General features: G+C 39.3%; 1 protein-coding gene across 2 annotated transcripts in view; it reads left to right on the top strand.

The window, feature by feature from the left end:
• The window catches only part of LOC128542696 (capping protein, Arp2/3 and myosin-I linker protein 3-like), a 58,170-nt gene that overhangs the window by 12,924 nt on the left and 22,789 nt on the right, over nt 1-22,457 (top strand). For both annotated transcript variants that reach the window (XM_053512665.1, XM_053512656.1), the window contains exons 3-20: nt 3,808-3,858; nt 3,977-4,036; nt 5,231-5,352; nt 5,512-5,606; nt 5,739-5,809; nt 6,187-6,260; nt 7,417-7,492; nt 8,218-8,306; nt 8,592-8,686; nt 9,092-9,178; nt 13,192-13,301; nt 13,592-13,669; nt 15,134-15,210; nt 17,285-17,389; nt 17,688-17,757; nt 19,534-19,615; nt 19,732-19,828; nt 20,804-20,858. In XM_053512665.1, coding sequence (XP_053368640.1) covers nt 3,808-3,858; nt 3,977-4,036; nt 5,231-5,352; nt 5,512-5,606; nt 5,739-5,809; nt 6,187-6,260; nt 7,417-7,492; nt 8,218-8,306; nt 8,592-8,686; nt 9,092-9,178; nt 13,192-13,301; nt 13,592-13,669; nt 15,134-15,210; nt 17,285-17,389; nt 17,688-17,757; nt 19,534-19,615; nt 19,732-19,828; nt 20,804-20,858 — 1,494 coding nt within the window. The remainder of the gene's footprint in view (nt 1-3,807; nt 3,859-3,976; nt 4,037-5,230; nt 5,353-5,511; nt 5,607-5,738; nt 5,810-6,186; nt 6,261-7,416; nt 7,493-8,217; nt 8,307-8,591; nt 8,687-9,091; nt 9,179-13,191; nt 13,302-13,591; nt 13,670-15,133; nt 15,211-17,284; nt 17,390-17,687; nt 17,758-19,533; nt 19,616-19,731; nt 19,829-20,803; nt 20,859-22,457) is intronic.

The following is a 22,457-nucleotide window of genomic DNA, read 5'->3' as shown; positions in this document are numbered from 1 at the left end:
AAAGCCCAGACTTGAGCCCTAGGGAACATCTGTGAAGAAACCTGATGACAGTTCACAGATGTTTGTCATTCAGTCTGATCGAGACGGGATTTGAGCGAATCTGCCAAGAAGAATAGGGAGAAGTGCCCAAATCCACGTGTGGACAGCTTGCAAAAAATTATCCAAATGCTTGGCTGTAATTGCTGCCAAAGGTGCCTCTATAAAGTACAATTTAATTGCAATTAAGGCAGTTTTGTGGAGATAAACACCTTGTTCATGAGCGAGCTCAGGGGAGAATGTCCTGGCTTGTTTAAAGGCTCTAATAGCTTAAAGAAACAGTCTTTGAAGCCACAGCGAATGGAAAAACCAAACCAAATCTTTAAAGTGCATACAACCATTCCTGTATATTCATCATGATGTTTGATGTGACAAGAAAAAAAACAAAGGAAACATGACCTGTATCTACAGTAGATGATGTGTTTTACGCATCGCTCTGCAGCACGTTGGACTCACTGTTTTGGGTATTTGTGTTAATATGCAGGTATACAGGTGCTCCTAATAAAGCAGACCAGCTTTCGGGAAAGGATGCGACATATTAAGTGGATCAGTACCACCACCCGTGCTATTGTGCTCTGAGTTAAAGATGCCCCGCAGGCTTTAAAACACCACTTGAAGAGGTCTCATAACATCCAGGAGACAGTTGTAGCACCTAAACGTATTGTAATTTCTTCTTAATGAGCAGGGAATCGTTCTAACCCTGTCCTAAAGGCTGTTCTGAAAAGAAGTCAGGGTGATAATTGCGTTAAGTTGAGCAGCGCGGGAGCTTTCTTGCAAGAACTCAAGCATTCCCCAGAGCCTCCAAAAATATTTATATATTTCGAGTCATCTCTCTAATGTGTGTTCTTGCTCTTCTCAAGTCTTCGCAAAGTACTCGCCGCAACACTTTCCCGAAGACAGATGTGCTACTCGTTAGGCTTTGCACCACTGGGATGATGGTTAACTCTGTTTAAGTGCTGTATGGAGTGCATTATTGATAATGTCTAATTACTACTGACTTTACTTGACGATTCAGACGCTTTTGAGTCACACTGTTGTTTTGTCTGGGTTAAAAGAGGAAAAGCACCAAGCCTAATTTGTCGTAAAGGATTTTGACGTATCCTCTTAAGAGATAAATGGCTCTGGGAAATTCTCTGAATGCTTTGATAACCGGAATGATTTATGCTGGTCAATAACTGATAGCACAGCCTCACAATATACAGAAGGTAAAACTGTATAACAATGCAACATGCGTCTTTTACCAAAAAAAATTGTTGAATGATAAAAAAAAAAAAACTCTCCTAGCTATTCGTTTGTCACGTTAAGGACACGTTATGGAAATAGATAAAACATGGTATTGGTGCTAAAAAGTGTTTCATCTAGGTAAGAAAGTAAATTTCCAGTTCATTTTTCATAATAAACATGCATACACAGTTATATAAAAAGAAACACATTTGCTAAATAATTTTTTTTTCATTCAAATCTTTAAATGATCTTAATCGTCATTTAGATGAAACGTGTCTAATTTAGATTCCACATGAAAAGACATAAACTTAAGGGCATAAAAGTGTATTAATCTAAAATGCAAAATTGTTAAAATATTGCAACATGAATTTGACATGGTTACGGACACTACAGATTTTTTGGGGAAAAGAAAATCTTAATTTAAGCAACAATTTTTACAGGTCATATGCTTCTAGAATTTTTAGTATCTAGAATTTAGAAATTAAGTATCAATACTCATAAATAAATAAGAATAATTAGCATTTTAAATTATTATTGTTTGAAGTGAGACATTATAACGCTGATCTTTTTTTATGACACATATAAAATCATCTCTCCAAAACGTTAACAATGTGAAGCGAGATTGGTCACTTCCATGTTGCATAAACCTCAGAAGTACAGTAGTTTCTTTGGCACACGCATTTTCTGTATTATAGGTATAATATAAAAAAAATTAATCTGCACCAATACTGTGTTCTGGCCGTCGATATACAGTACAGTTAATGCAAGTGATGGGACAGAAATATTTTGCTATATACAGTATCAGATTCTCGAGTGCTATACACTGTCCCACACAATATTGTAATGTTCTGATCGACCGCCTTAAGGTTTATTACATGGTGGCCAATTCACGTGTGAAAACAATTCCTCAAGGTCTGAGAGCCTCTCTTTTATGATCTGCGTCCTGGAATATGTCCCGTAAGCAGCTTTACACAATCAAAAGAAAATTATGGAAGTTTGTATGAAATGTAAAAACTGTGTATAAATCAGAATGATTAGATAGTCCCAGATGATAAAGCCGAGGGTGACGGTGGCAAAGAAAACCTCCAGACCAGAATACTGCCTCCAGAGGCTTGTACAGTGATTTTTTTTTCCTTCCTACCACATGTTTAGTCCAAACTTGTACAAAGTTCACAACTAGCTGTCCTATTAATGTGCTAGTGTCACTCTATTCTTCCTACTATTATGTTTATCTATTCTGTTTCTATAGTAATTAAAACATAGTGTATACGGGTGTTGCACAGCATGACCAACTACAGTACGTATAATGCAAAGAAAATATATTTTAGGTACATAAAAATTTATATTGTATATTCAAGATGGTCTGATTCTATTGGCAGGTTGTTTATTTTTTGTTTGTTTTTTCATGTGTTTATATTGATTAAGATGCAAAATGATGACATCATACTTTTAATAAACATTCATTAAACATAATCTATATAAATATACAGACACATAAAGCTTGAAAGCACAAAATCATAAATCTTCCCTTGTTTTTCATGTCTGATTCTCACCGCTTCATACAGAACGTCTCTTTGTGCATGCGAAGCTTAGCGCATGATTTATTCACGGCCATTCGTTGAATTCCAATTAGCAGGTTCTTGAGCAGTTGGCTGCCTGGTATTCTGTAATGGTGACAGAAGTATTGGACAGCGCACGAGCACACGCAGCGGCCAGGCAGAACACTCCGCCATCTTGTAACCAAACAGAAGCCTGTGTTGTGCCTTTAATCTTGATGGCCTAAGAATAATCTGTGCACCATGATCTGTGCGAATGATGCTGACAGATAATGATGAACGAAGGGCGTCTCAGCTTTAATGCCCCCCCCCCCCCCCCCCCCACCCCCACCCCCACCCTCCCCATCCACCCTTTTTTTTGTATACACCGAACGAATCACGTCCGATGCCGACATAAATATTCCGGAAACAATGACGGACCGTTTTGTTCTAGTAGTTATTTTAACTCTGCCTGTTTTATTCCCATTGATGACCAGATGTGTAGGATGTTTTGCTGATTTTTGCTCGGCAGAGGCCTGGATAACTGTGGCACTCAGCGTTGATGAAAAAGAATCCAGAATCAATAGAGAGATACATCTGAGAGAACCAATAATGGTTTCTAGGGTAACCTGGGACAACATTGTGTGTGTGTGAGTGTGTGTGAGGTACAGTATCTGGCTGATGCACTGTATCTGTATCTGTATCCGTATCGCTAGCTGAACAATAGTAAGACGTAAAGCACACACAATAGACGGTGGTGTTGTAATACGTAATTAGTTAATACATTTTTATAGTTACAGTAAATGTTCTGAGACGTCCTAAAGTTACCTCCTAATCTCAAATCCGTGATTTGAATTAAAGGTAGTATTAAAGGAAGAACCAATGATTTAGAAATGGAATCCCTTTGGTAAGATCAGAATCATCACCAGCATTCTTCGGCATTGTTTGAAACATTGTACGTACAGTAGCCTATTAAATCTGATCTCCTTCTTCATTTCTCGTGTTATTTCAGGTCATCACCACATGGAGACTGTATCTCATGGCATCCAAGGTGCCAACTAAGGTACGTTTTTTTTGTATCCGCCATTTATTTTCCTTAACATACTGTAGAGCCTGATTTCATTAATATACAGCTGGTACATACTGTACAGTTAACAATTTTTTACTTTTTTTTTTTTTAGGTGGAGGCCACATTTAATTTCCTGGAAATCCGAGCCATGAACACGCACCCGGAGCTGCAAGTGAGTCAGTCTGTGATCACTGATCAAACTTTAGCCCGTACAGTACAACTTATCATAAAGCCATTATACAGCGCCCCTGGAGCAGACATTATTAAGGGCCTTGCTCGAGGGCCCAACAGCCTCGACCTGGCGGAGCAGGGGCTCGAACCGCCGACGTTCATCTCAGTAATTCAGAGCCTTAACACAACGAGCCTCCTCCGCTTTGCAATATGTAGATCGTATGCATTTATGTTTAGTACATAAACTAGTAAAAAGATATGATTAGCTAACTATGTGAGAAGAATTTTTGTAGATTTCATTTTAAAGTGTCTTTAATCAAAATTGAGCGGAATGTAGTGTAAGTACATTACAGTAGGACTTGGTCGTTATAAGTTGACCGTGAAGTTCATCAAACGTGAGTACAGTGTAAGTAATAGGGGCCAAATTTCACAACCCTCGTTCCGTGCAAAATTGCATTCCGAAGTCCTGCTAAGACTCGTACTGTAGGAAGCTCCTGCAGTCATAGTGAGCCAAATCGAGTTGGTAACTTCTTACTCAACTCAACTTCTTTGGTTAGGGTTTGCCATACAGCTACACTATATGTACACTATTCGTCATGAATCTCCTGAAAACAACCCCACACCAGTTCCAACATGACTGCGCACCAGTGCACAAAGCAAGGTCCATAAAGTCATGGATAAGTGAGTTTGGTGTGGAAGAACTCTGGAGTCCTGACCTCAACCCGAGAGAACACCTTTGGGATGAATTAGAGTTAGAGGCCTTCTCGTCCAACATCAGTGTCTGACCTCACAAATGCGCTTTTCAAAAATTCCCATGAATACACTCTTAAACCTTGTGGAAAGCCAGAAGAGTTGAAGCTGGTATAGCTGCACAAGGGGGCGGGGCCAACATCATATTAAACCCTATGGATTGAGAATTGGTTGTTACTAATGTGAAGGCAGGCGAGCGAATACTTTTGGCAGTATAGTGTATTTCCGGTGGAATTCCAGGTGATGAACTTCACGGAGCGTGGAAAATTTTATAATGACCAAAATGTACTTTATTGTACTTATATTTACCTCAATTTTGATTCAATTTTCAATTCTTTAATGTATGAACTCTATACAATCCATAGAAATGCATAACTTTATAATTGTGTGTGTGTGTGTGTGTGTGTGTGTCACTACAACACTTTTCTCCTCTCCGTTCCCACAGGTTGTCATAGAAACCGACAAGTCTACCTATTCCCTCAGGCTGCAGTCACGTGACCACCGCGACCACGTGATCAACCACGTTAACTTCGCCTTGTCACGCATATTCAACAACTCTGTGTTTGCGTGAGTGCATAAACAAACCAAATAAATTGCATGTTGAGTGCCGGCTCTGAGCTTTTTATGTGTTTGTGTTGTTCATTTTGCATGGCCTTTGCTTGCTTTCTTCTTCGTTTTAAAAGCCACTTGTGATAAAGACTCGTGTCTTCATCCGCTCTCGCGCAGGCCGTCGCTCTGTCACTCAGACAGTGATTTGTCAGAGGGAAGTAGGAAGTACTCTCCCAGCTCGGATACATCAGTGGAGACGCAGAGAGCTTGTGGTGCGTGTCAAAAAAACAACAAAAAAAAACAGAAATGCACACACACACATACACACACACACACACATGCACACACACACATACACACACGTGGACAAACAGATTCTCTGTGTTTTTGTATTATTTATGTAGGCGGTTTCTCAGAGACATACGCTGCTCTCTGTGATTATAACGGCATCAGCTGCAAAGAAGAGGTGCAGTGGGTAAGATGGAAGTGTGTGTGTGTGTGTGTGTGTGTGTGTGTGTGTGTGTGTGTGTGATTTTAGGATGTCAATACCATCTATCATTCTATTATGTGTGTGTATATGTATGTGTGTGTGCGTGTGTGTGTGCAAATCTTGTGTGTAAGGCTGTGTGTGTGGACATATCCATATATGTGTGTGTGTGTGTGTGTGTGTGTCTACAGTTTGAACGATTTGAATCTGTATGCATATATAGTGTGTAAGGATATGCAGGTGAGCGTGTGTATGTGTAAGGGTGTGTACAGTATATACAGTTTCAACAATGTAAGCTCATATTTGTGTGTGTGTGTGTGTGTGTGTGTGTGTGTGTGTGTGTGTGTGTGCGTGTGTGATTTCAGGATGTAGATACCATTTATCATTCTCAAGACAACCGTGAGTTTAATCTCCTGGACTTCAGTCACTTGGAGAGTAGGTGTGTATGCGCACTTTCTCCCTTTAATCTAGAACAGAATAACTCCAGGGTTCAATTCAAACTTCACCTCACGTTGTTAATTCAAACACTCTATGGCTGGAAGTTTGGGTCCCCCTGACAAAAAGCTCCCAGTTTACTAAAAATGATGAATCACGAACCTGTTCCAGCATGAGAAGATCTCATGAGCCCCGACCCTCATCCCTGCTGAACACCTTTGTGTACTGGAGCACTGCCTGCACCTCGGGCCTAATTCGCCCCAGGATAGTTATTATAACAGTAAAGAGGGATGAATGAGATCTTCAACACGAGTACGATGGTCAGATGTGCACATACTTTTGGCTGCAGAATCTAGCTGTTACTCGGCTGAGGGTTTCATTAAAGACATCATAAGCAATGCCTGGTAAATCTAAATGCAGTTTAGCCTGGAAGTTGAAGTTTGACAATACTGTGCAAAAGTATTGACCCCCCATATGCTTCTTTGTTTGTTTCATCTTTTACTTTCAAAGATTCTTTCTTTTATTTTTAATGCACGCTTAAAAAAGAGTTCTCTCATTATTTATATTTCATTTTCGAAAGAACATCTAACTTAAGGCATGAACCAGGTGCAGATGATGACAGATGTTCAAGCCGGTGATTAGTATACTGCTGGTGCTGAATGCTGAGTGGTTGGAACAGATGAGAGGGGAAATGAGGTCGCTGCTGAGGTTGTTGAATAAAAAAAAAAATTTTTTTTAATTGTATCTTTAGGCACTTTGCAGCCTGTTGCAGTAATAATTTATTTAATTGAATTGAATTCAATTTAATATGAAGGAATGACGGGAGGTCTAACTTTTGCACAGTACTCTATTTCTTGAAAAAGCACCTGAATTTCGGAATTTTTGTTGTGTCATGTGTCATTAGTCCCGCACAGCTACGTACACACACTCATAAGCAGCATCAAAGCTAAAAGCTAAATCGAAATCAGACCAGGGAGCAAAACTGTACCACTCTGTCCTTTTTACTTTTATATATTCAAACCTGCCATGTTTAAGACATCAAGCATCAAATCCTTTATTATAATCACTAAAACACTAAAAACCCTATATCATTATCACTGTAGTTATATAATTGAATATAACTCTGTGTGTGTGTGTAAACATGTGTTTTTCTTTTGCAGAGATCTTGCAGTAATTGTTGCATCCATGGCTTACAACACATGGTTCACCAAACTCTACTGTAAAGACATGCGCATTGTAACTATCCTGTCTTCTTTACCCAGCATGCACTTAGTCCATCAGCCAGTTAGGCACAACTGTTAGACTGTCTAATATTCTCCAGATATGGCGGGCATATCATTTTAGGTCATCATCCACAGATTACAACAAGTCAGTGGGAGGGGCTCTTCTTATATGAGGTCACAAAGGGTGAAAATCTAATTGGCTGGTTTAAAAAGAAAACAGGGATTATTATAGTGCTTGTATACTCGTATACTCAAAGACGTATGGTAACGTCTAAAACTGACTACCAAGTGGATTTAGGATAATATGTGCCCTTTAATGTCAATTCTTTTAAATTATGTTCTTAAAAGTGTTATCTTCAGTTAGCAGTTTATTAAACAGCTCTTTTTTTATTGACATTTCATGAGTAATAATTTAATAAAATGTATTTAATTACTTACTTATTTTAATTAATCATTATATTCAACTTATTTTTATTTCTGTTAATTAAATATTTAATTGTTATTGTTTTTTTCCGTAAACAACAATTTCCTTAGTTTGGATTTTGTTATGACTTATTTTTTTTTAATTACTTAAGTAGCTAATTTATTATTTTTAAAATACTATTTCCTGCTTTTTCAGCTCTTTTGTGGATTTTTTTTTTTTTTTTGTAAATTACAGTATTTTCATATATAAAAGATCTTTATTTCTTCTTATTATTAATATTATTAATGTAATATCAATGTTGTTATTTCTCCCAGGGGTCAGAGGTCACAGAGCAGGTCTTGCACACGCTCAGTAAGTCCTCCAGTCTGGAGGAACTGACTCTGGAGAACGCGGGACTCAAATCGTAAGATTTATTCTCTTTTATTCTGTTGTTCTCTAAACTGTGGTTCATGCAGGATTGCGAGTGTCTAATAAGATGATTATCTCTATTAATAAAAAAAAAAAAAAAAAAACAGAATTAAAGATAGTTATTAAACAGCTTACCAATAAGGAATTTATTAATATAAAGGAATAAATGAACTGATTGCGTTAGTATTCTCCTGCTTAAGGAATCGTGTTGTGTACAGTATGAGAGATGTTAAATTTAGTCTCACAAGAGTGTGTATGTGTGTGTGTGTGTTTATTTTAGTGACTTTCCTCAGAAGATGTCTGTTGCACTGTCGGAGAATCCAGCCTCGGTGATTCACTCTCTCAATTTGGCGCATAACACTTTAGACAACCAAGGTACCATTTACACACACTCGTTCCCTCTCTCTCTCTCTCTCACACACACACACACACACAAGTAGCTAGGTGTTTCATAAGAAAAGTAATATATTACATCACGTTGTTAGAATTTGCTCATATGAAGACTAATGATGACAGCAACAGAATCAGTGAGTCACGTTCCTGAATATTGGACGACTGACCAGTTCGGCTAAAAAAAAAAAAACATTCTGGTTACCTAGCAACCTGTTGCACTTAGCCAGCCTTGTAAAAAAAAAAAAAATTTAAACCATAATAGTTTTATAGTTTTTTCAACTATTATAAACCTTTTGAAGTTACATCACTAACAATAGTCATCAACTACGTTCTCTAAAACACATTACTCATAGCGAATCTATGGAATCTCGTGGTTGTTTTTTTCAGGTGTGTGCAACTTGATCCAGCAAGTGTGTCGTCTTAGCAAAGGACTCCGTCTCCTTAATCTGTCCAAAACGTCTCTCTCGTCCAAAGGTAGGCAAAAGTGTCTTTGTGTAATTAGTATGGTCTCGCATACAGCATCAATTTGTCTTGGATATGACAGATACAAGTCCTACACAGCGGCCAGAGGGATTTTGAGCCATTCTTCATGTAGAATAGTGTCCAGGTCACTACGTGATGCTGGTGGAGGAAAGCGTTTCCTGACTCGCTCCTCCAAAACACCCTAAAGTGGCTCAATAATATTTAGATCTGGTGTATTGGTGCATTAACATCCTGATACACGGCACCGCCTTCAGGATACAATGTTTGAACCATTGGGTGCACATGGTCCTCATAGAATGATTCAGTAGTTCTTGGCAGTGACGCGCCCATCTAGCACAAGTATTGGGCCTATGGAATGCAATGATATTGCAGCCCAAACCATCACTGATCCACAGCCATGCTTCACTCTGGGCATGCAACAGTCTGGGTGGTACACTTCTTTGAGGCTTCTCTACACCGTAACTCCCCCGGATGTGGGAAAGACAGTGAAGGTGGACTCATCAGAGAACAATACATGTTTCACATTGTCCACAGCCCAAGATTTTCGCTGCTGGCACCATTAAAACCGACGTTTGCATTGGCACGCGTGACCAAAGGTTTGACCATAGCAGCCTGGCCATGTACATTGACCCTGTGGAGCTCAGGACAAACAGTTTTGGTGGAAACAGGAGAGTTGAGGTGCACATTTAATTCTGCAGTGATTTGGGCAGCTGTGGTTTTATGCTTTTTGGATACAATCTGGGTTGGCATCCGGACATCCCTTTCAGACAGCTTCCTCTTGCGTCCACAGTTACTCCTGTTGGATGTGGTTTATCCTTCTTGGTGGTATGCTGACATTACCCTGGATACCATGGCTCTTGATACATCACAAAGACTTGATGTCTTGGTCACAGATGCGCCAGCGAGACACGCAACAATTTTACCTTTTTTAAACTCTGATATGTCACCCATAATGTTGTGTGCATTGCAGTAATTTAAGCAAAACTGTGCTATTACTCTGCTAATTAAACCTTCACACTCTGCTCTGTAGAAATGTGCAATCAAGGAAGATTGGCCACCAGAGTGGTCAAATTTAGCCATGAAACCTCCAACAATAAATTGGCCAGTGTTTCTTTTATTGTCCAACCTCATGTATAAGACAGCCATCTCATCATCTTAAATTGGATTTTTGTCAATTTTAGCATTTGTTATATTTAGTGAAGATTATAAAATTTATTTGGACATTGCAGAAATCACAACAAATAAACATTCAAAGGGTGCCTTTATAACCTTTAATTCTCTATACAATTCCCTGCTACACTAATGCACTTATCCCAGTGGTTCACTAGTGCTTGGATACCAACAGGGTGGAAAGTTTTCTCAGTACACCAGAGCCATGATCAGTTTCACGTCTGAAACACCGGCCTCCCAGGAATTCCTTTAATGACCCAAACATGTGGAAATGGCTTGGAGGGAGGTCAGGACTGTACGGGGGATGTGGCACATGACTAAGTATGCCTTTAAGAAAAAAAACGTTTGGAAATGCTTGGAAAAGTGAATAATGTTTGTTAATGAAAAAGACTGACATTATTATTATTATTATTATTATTATTATTAATAGTAGTAGTATTAACACATTTATTTGAATGATTTTCCATGGTATACAAAATGTTTGTTTATAATGAATATTTTAATCATTTCACTAAAATGGTCCTACATTAAATCTAGATTATTAAATAAACGTACAGGTGTTCCGATGTCCCCTGTAAAGTGTGTGGGTGAGTGTAGGAACATTTGAGTGTCTTCACAGGAACATTTTCAGATGTTAACACTACATCATTTAGCTTGTAATGTCCAGGCTGAGGAACCTTTATGAATTTTTTAGATGTTTAAAATCGATTGTTTAGACGTTTATTCGTACTGCGTGCGCGCATACGCCCCTGCTTTCTCTCTGTTGTAGAATGACGTAACCTTTCATACTTGAAGGGATAAAGGATTTTGATAATGCTTGCTTTGATGCTGACTCTCCGATACACACACACACACACACACACACTTACACACACACTAGACTTATATACTCATAATGCAACCCTGATGTATTATTTATAATCGCTTCGTTCTTGCGGTAACACTCTGAAAATCGAAACAAACAGCATCATTGAGTTAGACTTTTTTCACTGAAATCTCTCTTTTGGTGAGAGTGGTAAAGTGCTGTGCGAAAGTCTCGGGCCCCACTCGTTTCTTCGTATTTTGCTTCCAGAAAGCCAGACTTTCTTGTATTTTTAATGTCGTCTTGAGAAATAGTTCTGCAGGCGTCCTTTTTCGGCTCTTATTTTCAGTCCAGGCCCACACATACTGTAGGGTATATATCGACAGCCGCCCAAGTATATTTGCCTACCCTTTCTAAAAAATCTGTTGGGAGAACGATGCCATCCACGATTGATTGACTAGAAGCAGACAGTTCCCTCTCGCTCTAGCAGAATAAACAGGTACAGGAGCGGTGCCGCGAGATCGGTGTACTGAGAGGCAGGAAATGACGAAATGGGCATTGGTGCCTCAGTGGTAGGGCTGCCATGCGGAAGGCCTGGGTTCGATTCCCAGTCAGCGCCCAAACCCCATTGGCCATTGGATGCAGTGATGGTCCCAAGCTCAGATAAAAGGGAAGGGCATCATGTGTAAAAATCGATTCTTTCATGCGGTGATTCATGTAGAATTATTTTTATTTATTTCCGCCCAGTGTCCAGAATCGGCTGGTTTTCAATTTGACCGGTGGTCAGCTGATCAGCCTCAGATATAAACGATTCTGTACCAAGTGCTAAAGCTTTCCAGTCATGTAACAGAAATGTATTTTTATAGCGTTATATCATCGTGCACTTTAGCCTCAGATCTGCCTCATACTCCAAACTAATTAGTCCCAAACCCGGTCATTACACACGCATTACACCGGTCTGAAAACAGCGCAAGTGCTAATTAGTCGAAGATTGTGTGCCTTAGAAGCCCTGTGTGTCTGTAGAGTTTTAACTTTGTAGACGTTGGAGTCAATAAAGCGTCTTAATACTGTAATTGTACAGGTGGTGCACTCTGAACTGTTTACACTTTTTCATCCAATGTTAACTAACTCTTGTATTTGAAGCTCGTTTGTACTGTTTAAACTACGCTAACGGTTTTTAAGTGGGAAAACTGATGTTATAAGGAACAGGCAACATTTAATTACTCATTAAGCTTTTTTTTTTTATCATGACACTTACAGTATGGGATCGCTCCTTTAATCGACACAGCACGGAGGTACAGTATCTGCAGATGGTGGTTCCTATCCGTGCTGTATACTGTATATGATTGCATACAGTAAAATGTTATGTGTATTCTCGGACTGTAATCCTGAAATCTACAGGATATCTTTGCTGACAGTAATTGTGTACACGTGTCAGGTGGTCAGCTCCCGGGCCGGAGAGTCGGCTTTGTCCACAAACAGAGCAGAGAATGAGAATTAGAGCATGGTTTGATTGACAAACCCGACCTTGATTTTCTCCGCATGCTGCTCTTTTGTCCGCCGTCCTGTATGAGCTGCCAGCCCAAGCTTCTTGATGTAATTACTAGTTCCCCGCGGTGCCGCGTTCAGTCCCCGACGCTGTGCCGGAACCTTCTTGTTATCGGGAACACGTTCCTGTTTCTGCGCGACGTGAACGTTATGAATAAACTATCACACATACAGTACAATGTTCTCTTGCATAATAGAATATGACACAATTTCTATGATGACTGATGTGTTTATACAAGAGGACAGGAAGTTATTATTAATCTTTGGCGTGATGCAGTGATATCCTTGAACGTGAACCGCTTTAGGAGGTTTACAAATGGGATAAATAACACAAGTGTTGTGTGTGTGGTTATAGGTAATGAATCAAGGTTTTACGGTAGTTACGTACTGTATGGGTTATTGCGTAATACCGGAAGAGATGCACGCTGTGTCTTTCGACTTTCTGTTGACCCCTTTTCTCTCTATGTGTCTCTGTGTTTCTCAGGTGTGGTGTCTCTTTCTCAGGCGCTTTGCTCTAATGATGATTACTCAAACTCGCTCCTGCATCTGGATCTCAGCAAGAACCCCGGTGTACTGTCTGGAGAGGATGCAACGGTCAGACAGCTAATACTGCACACACACACACACACACACACACATATGAGCACATGCTAGCTCACAAACTCGTGTATAGGATCCGTCTGGAACGTGTGATGTACACACAATCTGCCCTCATCACATTATTTTCATTGAGTATCACATACTCTACTGTACATAATGCATTTGCATTTGCATTCATATTTATATCAACCCACTACAGTGCAACATTCTTATCCTAGCGTGCACTTTTCTACATTTAACACATTTTAACACAGGAAATTCACTCGGTATTTATGTTTGTCTAGCATCTGCATATGTTCCTGTCGCAGCCCAACTGTTTAGTTCACTTGGACCTATCAGGCACAGACTGCTGCCTGGAATCAGTGAGTACTTCCTGGCTTTTTATTCATTTATTTCTTATTTTATTTATCTCAAATTTTTCTTTTCTCAAGGCATAAATGATAAAGGACCGTAAGTTAAAATGCAACAAACAACACCAAAAAAAAAAAAAGTACTGTACTTGTTAAAAATGTTACCAGATTTCCAGAAGTGCAACATCTGGATTTTAGACAGAAAACATTCATGTCCTGGGCTCCCTTAAATTAATAAATAAATAAATAAATAAATAAATGAATATGCATGGAGGAGCTCGGGTGTATTTGCATCCTTATTAGATTTGTGTACGAGGGTGAGTCAAAAATTATCCGCACTCTTGCTGAAGAATGTATTCAAAAAAAAAAATTTTCCCGACAAAATCTTGTTGCTCTGCAATAAACTTGCCTGTCGGTTAACATGCTTCCATATTTTCTTATTTTAAAATGTTTTAGGCTGAGCAGTGACCTACTAACACACCGCTGTCTTCACTTCTAAATTAGAAGTAAATCTTCATACTCGTAAGGCTGCTTTCAGGGGACCAAACAGGTGAAAGTCTAAAGGGAGGATGCTTTAACACCTCAAAATGAAGTTGAAGTGTTGACGGTGTGTGCAGAAGTGTGCGGACGTGCATCTTCATGCAAGATTACAGCACACTTGGATACCGTATCAGTCGTCTGTGTTTAATCTAAAGTTTTGCTTTTTCAGCTTGTTGAACCTTATTACCTGAATGTTCCAATACTTCTGGTCCTTGAGAATCCCAAAAAAACTGTAAGCTTCGATGAGTTTCCCAGCTGAATGTTGACTTTTGGACTTTTTCCTGGTCTGTGATTGAGGATGTTTTTGTTCCATACTCTGCTGTTTACTCTCAGGCTCGTAGTAATGAATCCATGTTTCATCCCCAGTAATGAGTCTCTTTAAGAAACTTTCACCTTCCTTAGAGTATTGGTTCAAATTTACTTTATTTGCAGATATCCGAACACTTCTGTTTATGCTTCCGTGAGTTGTTTCGACAACAGGTACACCCTTAGACCACAAAATAAGGAATCGCTCATCTTTTGTGCAAATCACCAGCGGGGCATCCATTTTTGCTCGCATCGCAGTTACAAATGAACTGATGTAACACGTTCACGCCTGCACAGCAGTGACTGGGGAGACTGGGGAGCCTTGAACGGAAAGCGCTGATAAGACAGTGCAGCCGACAGAAGTTTTAATAAAGATTTAACCAGAGTGCGGATAATTTTTGACTCACCCTTATAGATATTTTTTCATATATTATCTGCCTAAAGGCACACTAAGTTTTAAAATATTGTACAGTATTTTGGATGCTTATAGTTGAGTGGCTGAGGTCGAATGTGTTTCCTCACTTCTTTCACTTCTGTAATATTTTGCAGCAAGTTTTCACAGTTTGTCCTTTCATTTTCTTCCATATTCTCTCTCTCTCTCTCTCTCTCTCTCTCTCTCTCTCTCTCCAGCTGTTTGGGGCTTTGCTCCGGGGCTGCTGTGCTGACCTTTCTTACCTCAACCTCTCCAAAAACTCCTTTGCTCACAGGTTAGATCCATTCCGTCTGTCTTTTTTCCTTTCTGTCTCTTACATAATATACCACGCATATACTAAACGGTGTATGTTTTAATATTTCAACATAACACACTTTAATAACCTATGGTGCAAGATCCCTACATTGGTGCTTGTGTTGAAATAAATACATTATCAAAACACATTTATTTTTGACCTTACGCAACTGAGTTTTATATTCTATTCAAGCCTTAGGGTAAGCACTTTACCCGAGTGCTGATTTCAGTACCTTGCTGGGTTTATAAGCTTGGGCTCGTGCACAGTGTTTGCAATCACATACCTAGATGTTGCCATTTCCCCGCACTTAGAGTCCAGGTGTGACTCGGCCTCAGGATTCAGCATCGAAACTTTCACAGCATTGAGTTTTATTGTTTTTTTTTCTTGGGCAAAGTCCGTTTCTCGCTGTCGCCACATTTGACCTGCAGGTTTTTTTTTTTCCAAGTTATGTTATGCTTGATGCCCTTCCTGCTACAACCTACCCATTTCTCCATGACTCTGAGGATGCCCTGCGTCTCCAGTGGCTAAGTATTATATACGGGCATAGAGATAAATATGGTCCAAGCAACCCAGCAGTGGAAGGGCTTAAACCATATACAGTACGGTACACAGCCTGCATAACCCTGCCTAAAGAAGCTTCTACAGTTACCACTATGCATGAAGAGTGCATCGCTTCATGCTCTTCTCTTCTTACCCATCACTCTGGAATAGACTCAGTCTAGGCTTATCAGACAACATGACTTTTCCCCATCATTCCAAACTCCGTTCTTTATGCTTCCTAACATATTGAAGCTTTTTCCTGATTAGTCTCACTAACAAGTGGTTTTCTAATAGCCACGCAGCTGTTTAGTCCCAATCCTGTGACTTCTCGTAACATTGTGTGTGTATAAAAATGTTCTCATTTTCATTAATAAACATACCTTTAGTTTTACTGTTGATTTGTTTTATTTGTTACCATGCAACTTCACAGAGTGTCTCCATTCATAGAGAAGGTTCAGCACTATCCTTCTTAACCCAGTTCCTTTTCAAATCCCCTTGGTTGTTTTCTTTGCTTGATGCAGTCCAATAATCTGATCCTTCTAAAATGTGAATGAATATTGAAATATCTAAATAAATAAATATGATTAGTAACGAGTTTGTGGATGCGGAACGGAAAAGCACCAGGCTGGCGGGATTCATTCTGTTTAGTAGACACTAGAGGACAAAATATCATTTTACATTCCAGTCCTTGGGTTTTGCATCTGTTTACAATATACAGTAAGAACACATTTTTTTTTTTACTGCATTGAATATTTAGGGGATTTAAAATATAGGAGACGGAACCCTTTAAGAGCACATAGTAGATGTCAACCTAATTCCCTTTGGTTAGATCCGGTATATTAAATAGGCCAGTATGATCATTTCATGCAGGTTAGGCTGATTGCCATTAGTGTGTGAATGAATGTGTGCCCTGACATGTATTGGCACCGTGTGATTCTGGGACAGGCTCCAGGCCCCCCGCGACCCTGTACAGGATAAAGCGGTATAGATGATGAGTGTATTCGAATTTGGCTTACAGTCTTCTGAGGTTAAATGCATTATAAATGTAAGAAGGATATGTTTAACTAGTAAACAAAAATAGATTTTGTTGTATTACAAGTACAGAACAAGGAGATGCAAGATGGATTTTTTTCCCTTTAGAAAGGACTCCTTGAATATCGATAGATAAATAAATAAATGCATAAGAATCCCTGATCTAACGATGTCAGCTTGTTAAAGGATGAGAAGTGGAAAAACAATAGCTTGCACCTAAACAAATTAGCAAGCCAATAATGTTAGACAAGCAGTCTATGCTTAATTAAATTTAATCAGGTCATTATTATACAAATGTAGTCTACTATTCGCACAGATCAGCAGAAAACCCCCTGACTCGACATCATTAATTAACTACATTGTAAATAGCTGAAATAATTAAATCATACAAAAGAAAAACGCTTACCAACTAAGCAATCTGACGCAGAAGTGATAGGTGTGTCTAATGTTAACGACCTCATCTTGTACTCTCTTTACACAGGAAGGTGAAGGAGACTCTGCCGTTGTTCCGTCAGTTCTTCAGCTCAGCGTTCAGTCTCACTCACGTCAGTTTGGCCTCCATGAAGCTGCCGCCAGAAGCCCTCAGGTGAGGCGCCTATGCTCTTTCTTAAAAGGTCAGAAGTCGAGTCCGCGGCTAGTGCATTTCCGAGTTCCTTTTCTTCCTGTGAAGTAACGAAGTGTCTTCACGACTCCAACAAGAACTTCGCTTAAACACAGGCAGCTTCACTTACCCACACACATATGCTCAATTCCCAGGGCAGTAAGGATGGAGTTAGATATTTCATCATGTTCAGTAATTATTAGCTTAGAGAGGGATACGGCACCACCAGTGTAATGTTAATATCGATATAAATTCTCTTTCTCTCTCTCTTTCTCTCTGAAAGAAATTTGTTCCTAGGTCTGACCAACAACCCCCATATCAACGACATGCACCTTGACATCAGCAGCTGTGAGGTATGTGTGTGTTCTTGTGGAATGATTAGGGAATGAAAGTGTATGATTATGCTGGGCTTTATAGAATGACGGGATCAGTTGCTGGTTTCTAGGGCAGCTTCACAATGATTCTGAGAGACTGATTGGTTGCCTGAGTAAAATAAGCCCACCCCCTCATGTCTCTATGACAATGGGGTCCACAGTTATGTTCAGTTTCAAAGTTCCTATAGAAGTTACCATAGCAGGGAATGCAACTGTGAACAATTCCTGTTTCAATGGGGTGTGTCTTCACTATACTATGTCAGTGGGGCAAATCTGGGCACCTCTTGCACCACTAGGGGTACAACTTATACCCTTCTTAGGGGTACCTCCTGACACAGCTGGCAAGTGTGTCTTGCTCTGTGCTAGAATCCATAAAAGTTGGTCTCAATGTTAAGTCTATGGGATTTAAATTTGGGGGTTAAATTGCCCCCTGCCATTCAGTTTACCCTCCACCTCTTAGAAAAGTCAAAAGTCGGAAGATTTGACAACTTTTTCATATGTCTACAACAAACGGTACAGGACTAGTTACAGTATGTGCTGAAGTTTGTACGGAAGAAGAATAAAACAAATAATAATAAAAAAGCCTGCAAGATAATACAAGTGATGTTTTGCTTTGCAAGCACCACTAATTAGCTCCACTTTTGTATGTAGTCAGGTAAATAAGCGAATAGGTAATTACCCGACTGCATTGATTAATATGCTTCAGCTGGCAACAATTTTTTTTAAACCATAAACTGTTCTTGTGAGCAGTTTCTCATTTCTTAAACAACCATGTCAGAAGATGCACATTGTGGAAATGAGCGTGATTGGAGATCATTTTAACGCTTGCTGAAGTTGCATTAGGTGATCACAAAAAAAAACACTTGTTAGAGAGGACGAACAGAAAAAAAGCTAGGGAGCAGAAAGAGTGGACATGTGGTTTGCTCCATTCCAGAGCGATAGATATGTGTGGGTAATAAGGGAGGCGTATAAAGCAATCTTGCATAGTGTCCACTGTACAAGCCTCTGGAGACAGTGTTGTGATCTGGGGTTGCTTCAGTTTGTCAGGAAAAGGTGGTCTCAGGCAAGGATGGATGGCCCACAAACCAAGCCTGTGCCACCTACACAGTGTGTAAATATGAAATTTTACATGGATATGGAACAGCATTATTAATGGGAAAGTTACCCAGCCTGGTATAGCAATTTATCAACAGTAAAAGTTTTTTAGATTTGCTTGTCCTTATATACTGATACACCCTTACTCATCATAAAGGAGCTCAAAATGAACGCATGAATCTGGGCTTAAAAAGGAAAATATTTATGTTTTAAATAAATGCATTTTGGATAGATAATTGTACAGGTAAAGTATTTTAATTACGTTAGTCCAAAAGTCTGAGGCCACTGGGTAAAACAGTGGGGAAAAAAATCAATATTGTTTTTACGAATTCTATTAAGAACATGTTAAAATTTAATTATGGTTTAATTATGTTATCAGCAGAGTTAGACATATATATATGAACTTTAGAATTTTTTTGTACTTATGATCTACTTTTGCTATAATGTGAAATCAAACGACAGATTAATTAAAATAACAGAGAAAAACACAGTGTAGCATTTTTCAATGCTTAGTAAAAGTTTAAGTTGAAAGAAAATTCAATTCAATTTTATCTATATAGAGCTTTCAACAATCGTCATTGTGTCAAAGCAGCTTCACAAAATGAAAAGAAAAGTGTTATATAGGCAGAGTGAAATAAATATTAAAATGTTCTCCCGTAGTTACGATCAGCTGGAGCGGCTGTTATACAGGACCTATTTCCACGAGTCACGTCCATAGCTACACTGGACATCTCGGATAACGGTGAGCCCGTGAGACTCCCCTGACATTAAACGATATGTACTGTAGGTGTTATATTCATCAGGATCTAAATTCATCCCAGATATCCTACTTAAAACTAACTGTGCATTTTATACCAGGGTTTGATGGGGACCTCCTGACTGTGTTTACTGGTCTGTCCAGACATCCTTCACTCAAACATCTCCATCTGGGCAAAAATTTTAACATTAAGAACAGGTATGGCAATTTAAAATCCTTGCACAGTTGCATGTTTGTGATTAGTGTATACGATGAGATAATATTGATTCTGTTTCGCTCCTTTTCCAAACTCACTGTTTTAGTGTTTTTATCTTTAAATGAACTACTCTCGCAAGCCACTCTGAGGAAGTGCATTTTCCTAGCCAATCAGATTGTAGGGAATGGAGACATCCATGCTTGGGATCTCATCAAGCATTTCCCACTCATTTTCGGACTTTTCTCAACTGACAAATACAATAAGGGGAAAATATATACATTATATGGACAAAAGTATTTTATTTGGCCAAATCTGCAATAAAATTGTATCTAAATACATATACTTCAGTATGGAGTTGGTCCCCAGTTGGCAGCTTCATGCTTCTTGGAAGGCTGTCCAAAGGATTTTGCAGTGTTTCTGTGGGAATTCGTGCACATTTATCCTATAGAGCATTTATGGGGTAATGTTGGACAAGACGGCCTGGCTCGCAATCTCCATTCCAGTTATGTGTTATGATCTTGGGTAAGGGGGAAGGTGGTCTTGTGCATGGATGCCAACCAACTAGATGCATACTGCCACCTAGTGTATTGGCATGTGTAGATATGCAAGTGTACTTGGGTACGGAAGAGCATTACTGATGTGAAAGCTGGCTAGACGAGTCGCAATCATAGTCTAGCATGTTACATATCAATATGTATTAATGCGCCACTTAATTGATCTCGCAAGGATTTGCTGGCTTAATGCCATAAAAGCATCTATTATGTGGCTAACTCTAAATTGCTAACCAACTTGGATGCAAATAGTCATAACTGACAGGCACGTTTCATAATCGCCCAACGCAGCCCACTGGCATCAGCTGTGATACAAACATTTTTAATCTGATTTGTCAGAATATAGTGGCTAATGAAGCCCTTAGCGCACATCTATCCATCTCTCTTACTCTCCTCTCATCAAATGCTGTCTTCCTCTTTTTGCAGGGTGTTGGATGAAATTCTGCACAAACTGGTCCAACTAATACAGGAGGAAGAGTGTGTGAGTGTTCAGTATTAAAAACCTCTACTCCCATATACACACATGCATACACACCCAGGCATTTAGAAAGAGACAAGTGAGAATCCTGCTTATCTTTTGGACAGATTACCAGAAGTGTACACAACACCCCTATCATTTGGATCGAAAATGTATCTTGATCAGGTCAGACTGATCCACGTTTGGACACCCTCCTCCGTCAGTGTTCTTTTATGTTTTAGTTTTCAACATTGTACAGCATATTTGTACTAAAAATATTGGAATTATGAAAAAACAAATATGGAATCAAGTTCTCAACAAACCATGTAAATGTACATTGTACTTTTGATTCTTTAAAGTAGCCACCTATTGATTTGATGACAGCTTTGCACACTCTTGGCGTTCTCTCAGACAGCCTGATGGTCACCTGGAAGGGAGTTTCCAGAGGTGTTGTTCAACTCATCTCAATTGAATTTAGATTGGGTGATTGTGGAGACCAAGTTCATCTTGGACAAATAGCTCTTACATAATATAGAGGTGTGTTTGGGGTCATCGTCCTGTTGTAAAACAAATGATGTCCCACCAAGTGCAAACCAAATGGGATGGCATGCTGCTGCAAAACGCTATGATAAAGTGTCCTCAGTTTGACTAAGTCCCCAACATCGTCACCAGCAAAGCACCCCTACACTATTACACCACTTCTTTCACGCTTCACAGTGGGATCCACACATCAGGAACTGCCTGTTCCCCCTCTCTACATCTAACAAAGACACAGTGGTTATCACAAAAATGTTAAAACTCTAATTTGGACTGATCAGACTAAAGAACGGTTTCCACTGTTCTGTGTCTATTCCTTGTGCTTCTTGGCCAAAGCAAGTCTCTTCTGCTAGTTGTTCTGGTTTATTTGCTTCAAATCGACCATGATGGCCTTACTCACAAAATCTCTTCTGAACACTGGCTGTTGAAACATGACTCCGACTTGAACGCAGAAAAGCCTTTATGTGGGCTCTAATCTGAGGTTCTATTAATCAGTACTTTCTGAAGCTGGTCATTTTAACAAACGTATCCTCGGCAGCAGGGGTAGCTCTTGGTCTTTCTTTTTTGGGATGGTCCTCATGAGAGCCATTTTCATCATAGCGTTTGATGCACTTGGGGATGCAAATTTCCTGAGATTATTCGGATTGACTGAGCTTCATTTCTTGAAATAACGATGGACTGTCTTTTCTCTGTACTTAACGGAGTGTTTCTTGCCATATTATGGATTTGTTTAGTAGTCGTAGTAGCACTAATAGGGCTATTGATTCTCTACCCTTCCTTCTTCTGTACAAGACAATTGATAGTCTAAAGTACATTAAGAAGGCAGGAAATGTCATAGATTAACTCTTGACAAGGTGAATTGAAAACCATTCCAGGTCACTACCTTCTGAATGTGATAAGATGCCATGAGTGCGCCAAGATGTCATCAAAGCTAAGTGTAGCCACTGAGAACGATCTAAAATATTAAAGAGATTCTGTGTTGTTCAACATTTTTTTATTTAGAACGTGATTCCGTGTGCATTCTTTCATAATTTGGCTGTGTTCAGTATTAATGTACAGTGTTGAAAATGATAAAAGAATAAAGAG

This window comes from Clarias gariepinus, chromosome 2 (genome assembly GCF_024256425.1).
Source record: "Clarias gariepinus isolate MV-2021 ecotype Netherlands chromosome 2, CGAR_prim_01v2, whole genome shotgun sequence".
Lineage (NCBI taxonomy): Eukaryota > Metazoa > Chordata > Actinopteri > Siluriformes > Clariidae > Clarias > Clarias gariepinus.
The sequence above is the reverse complement of the archived record's forward strand: the minus strand, read 5'-3'. Positions and strand labels throughout refer to the sequence as shown.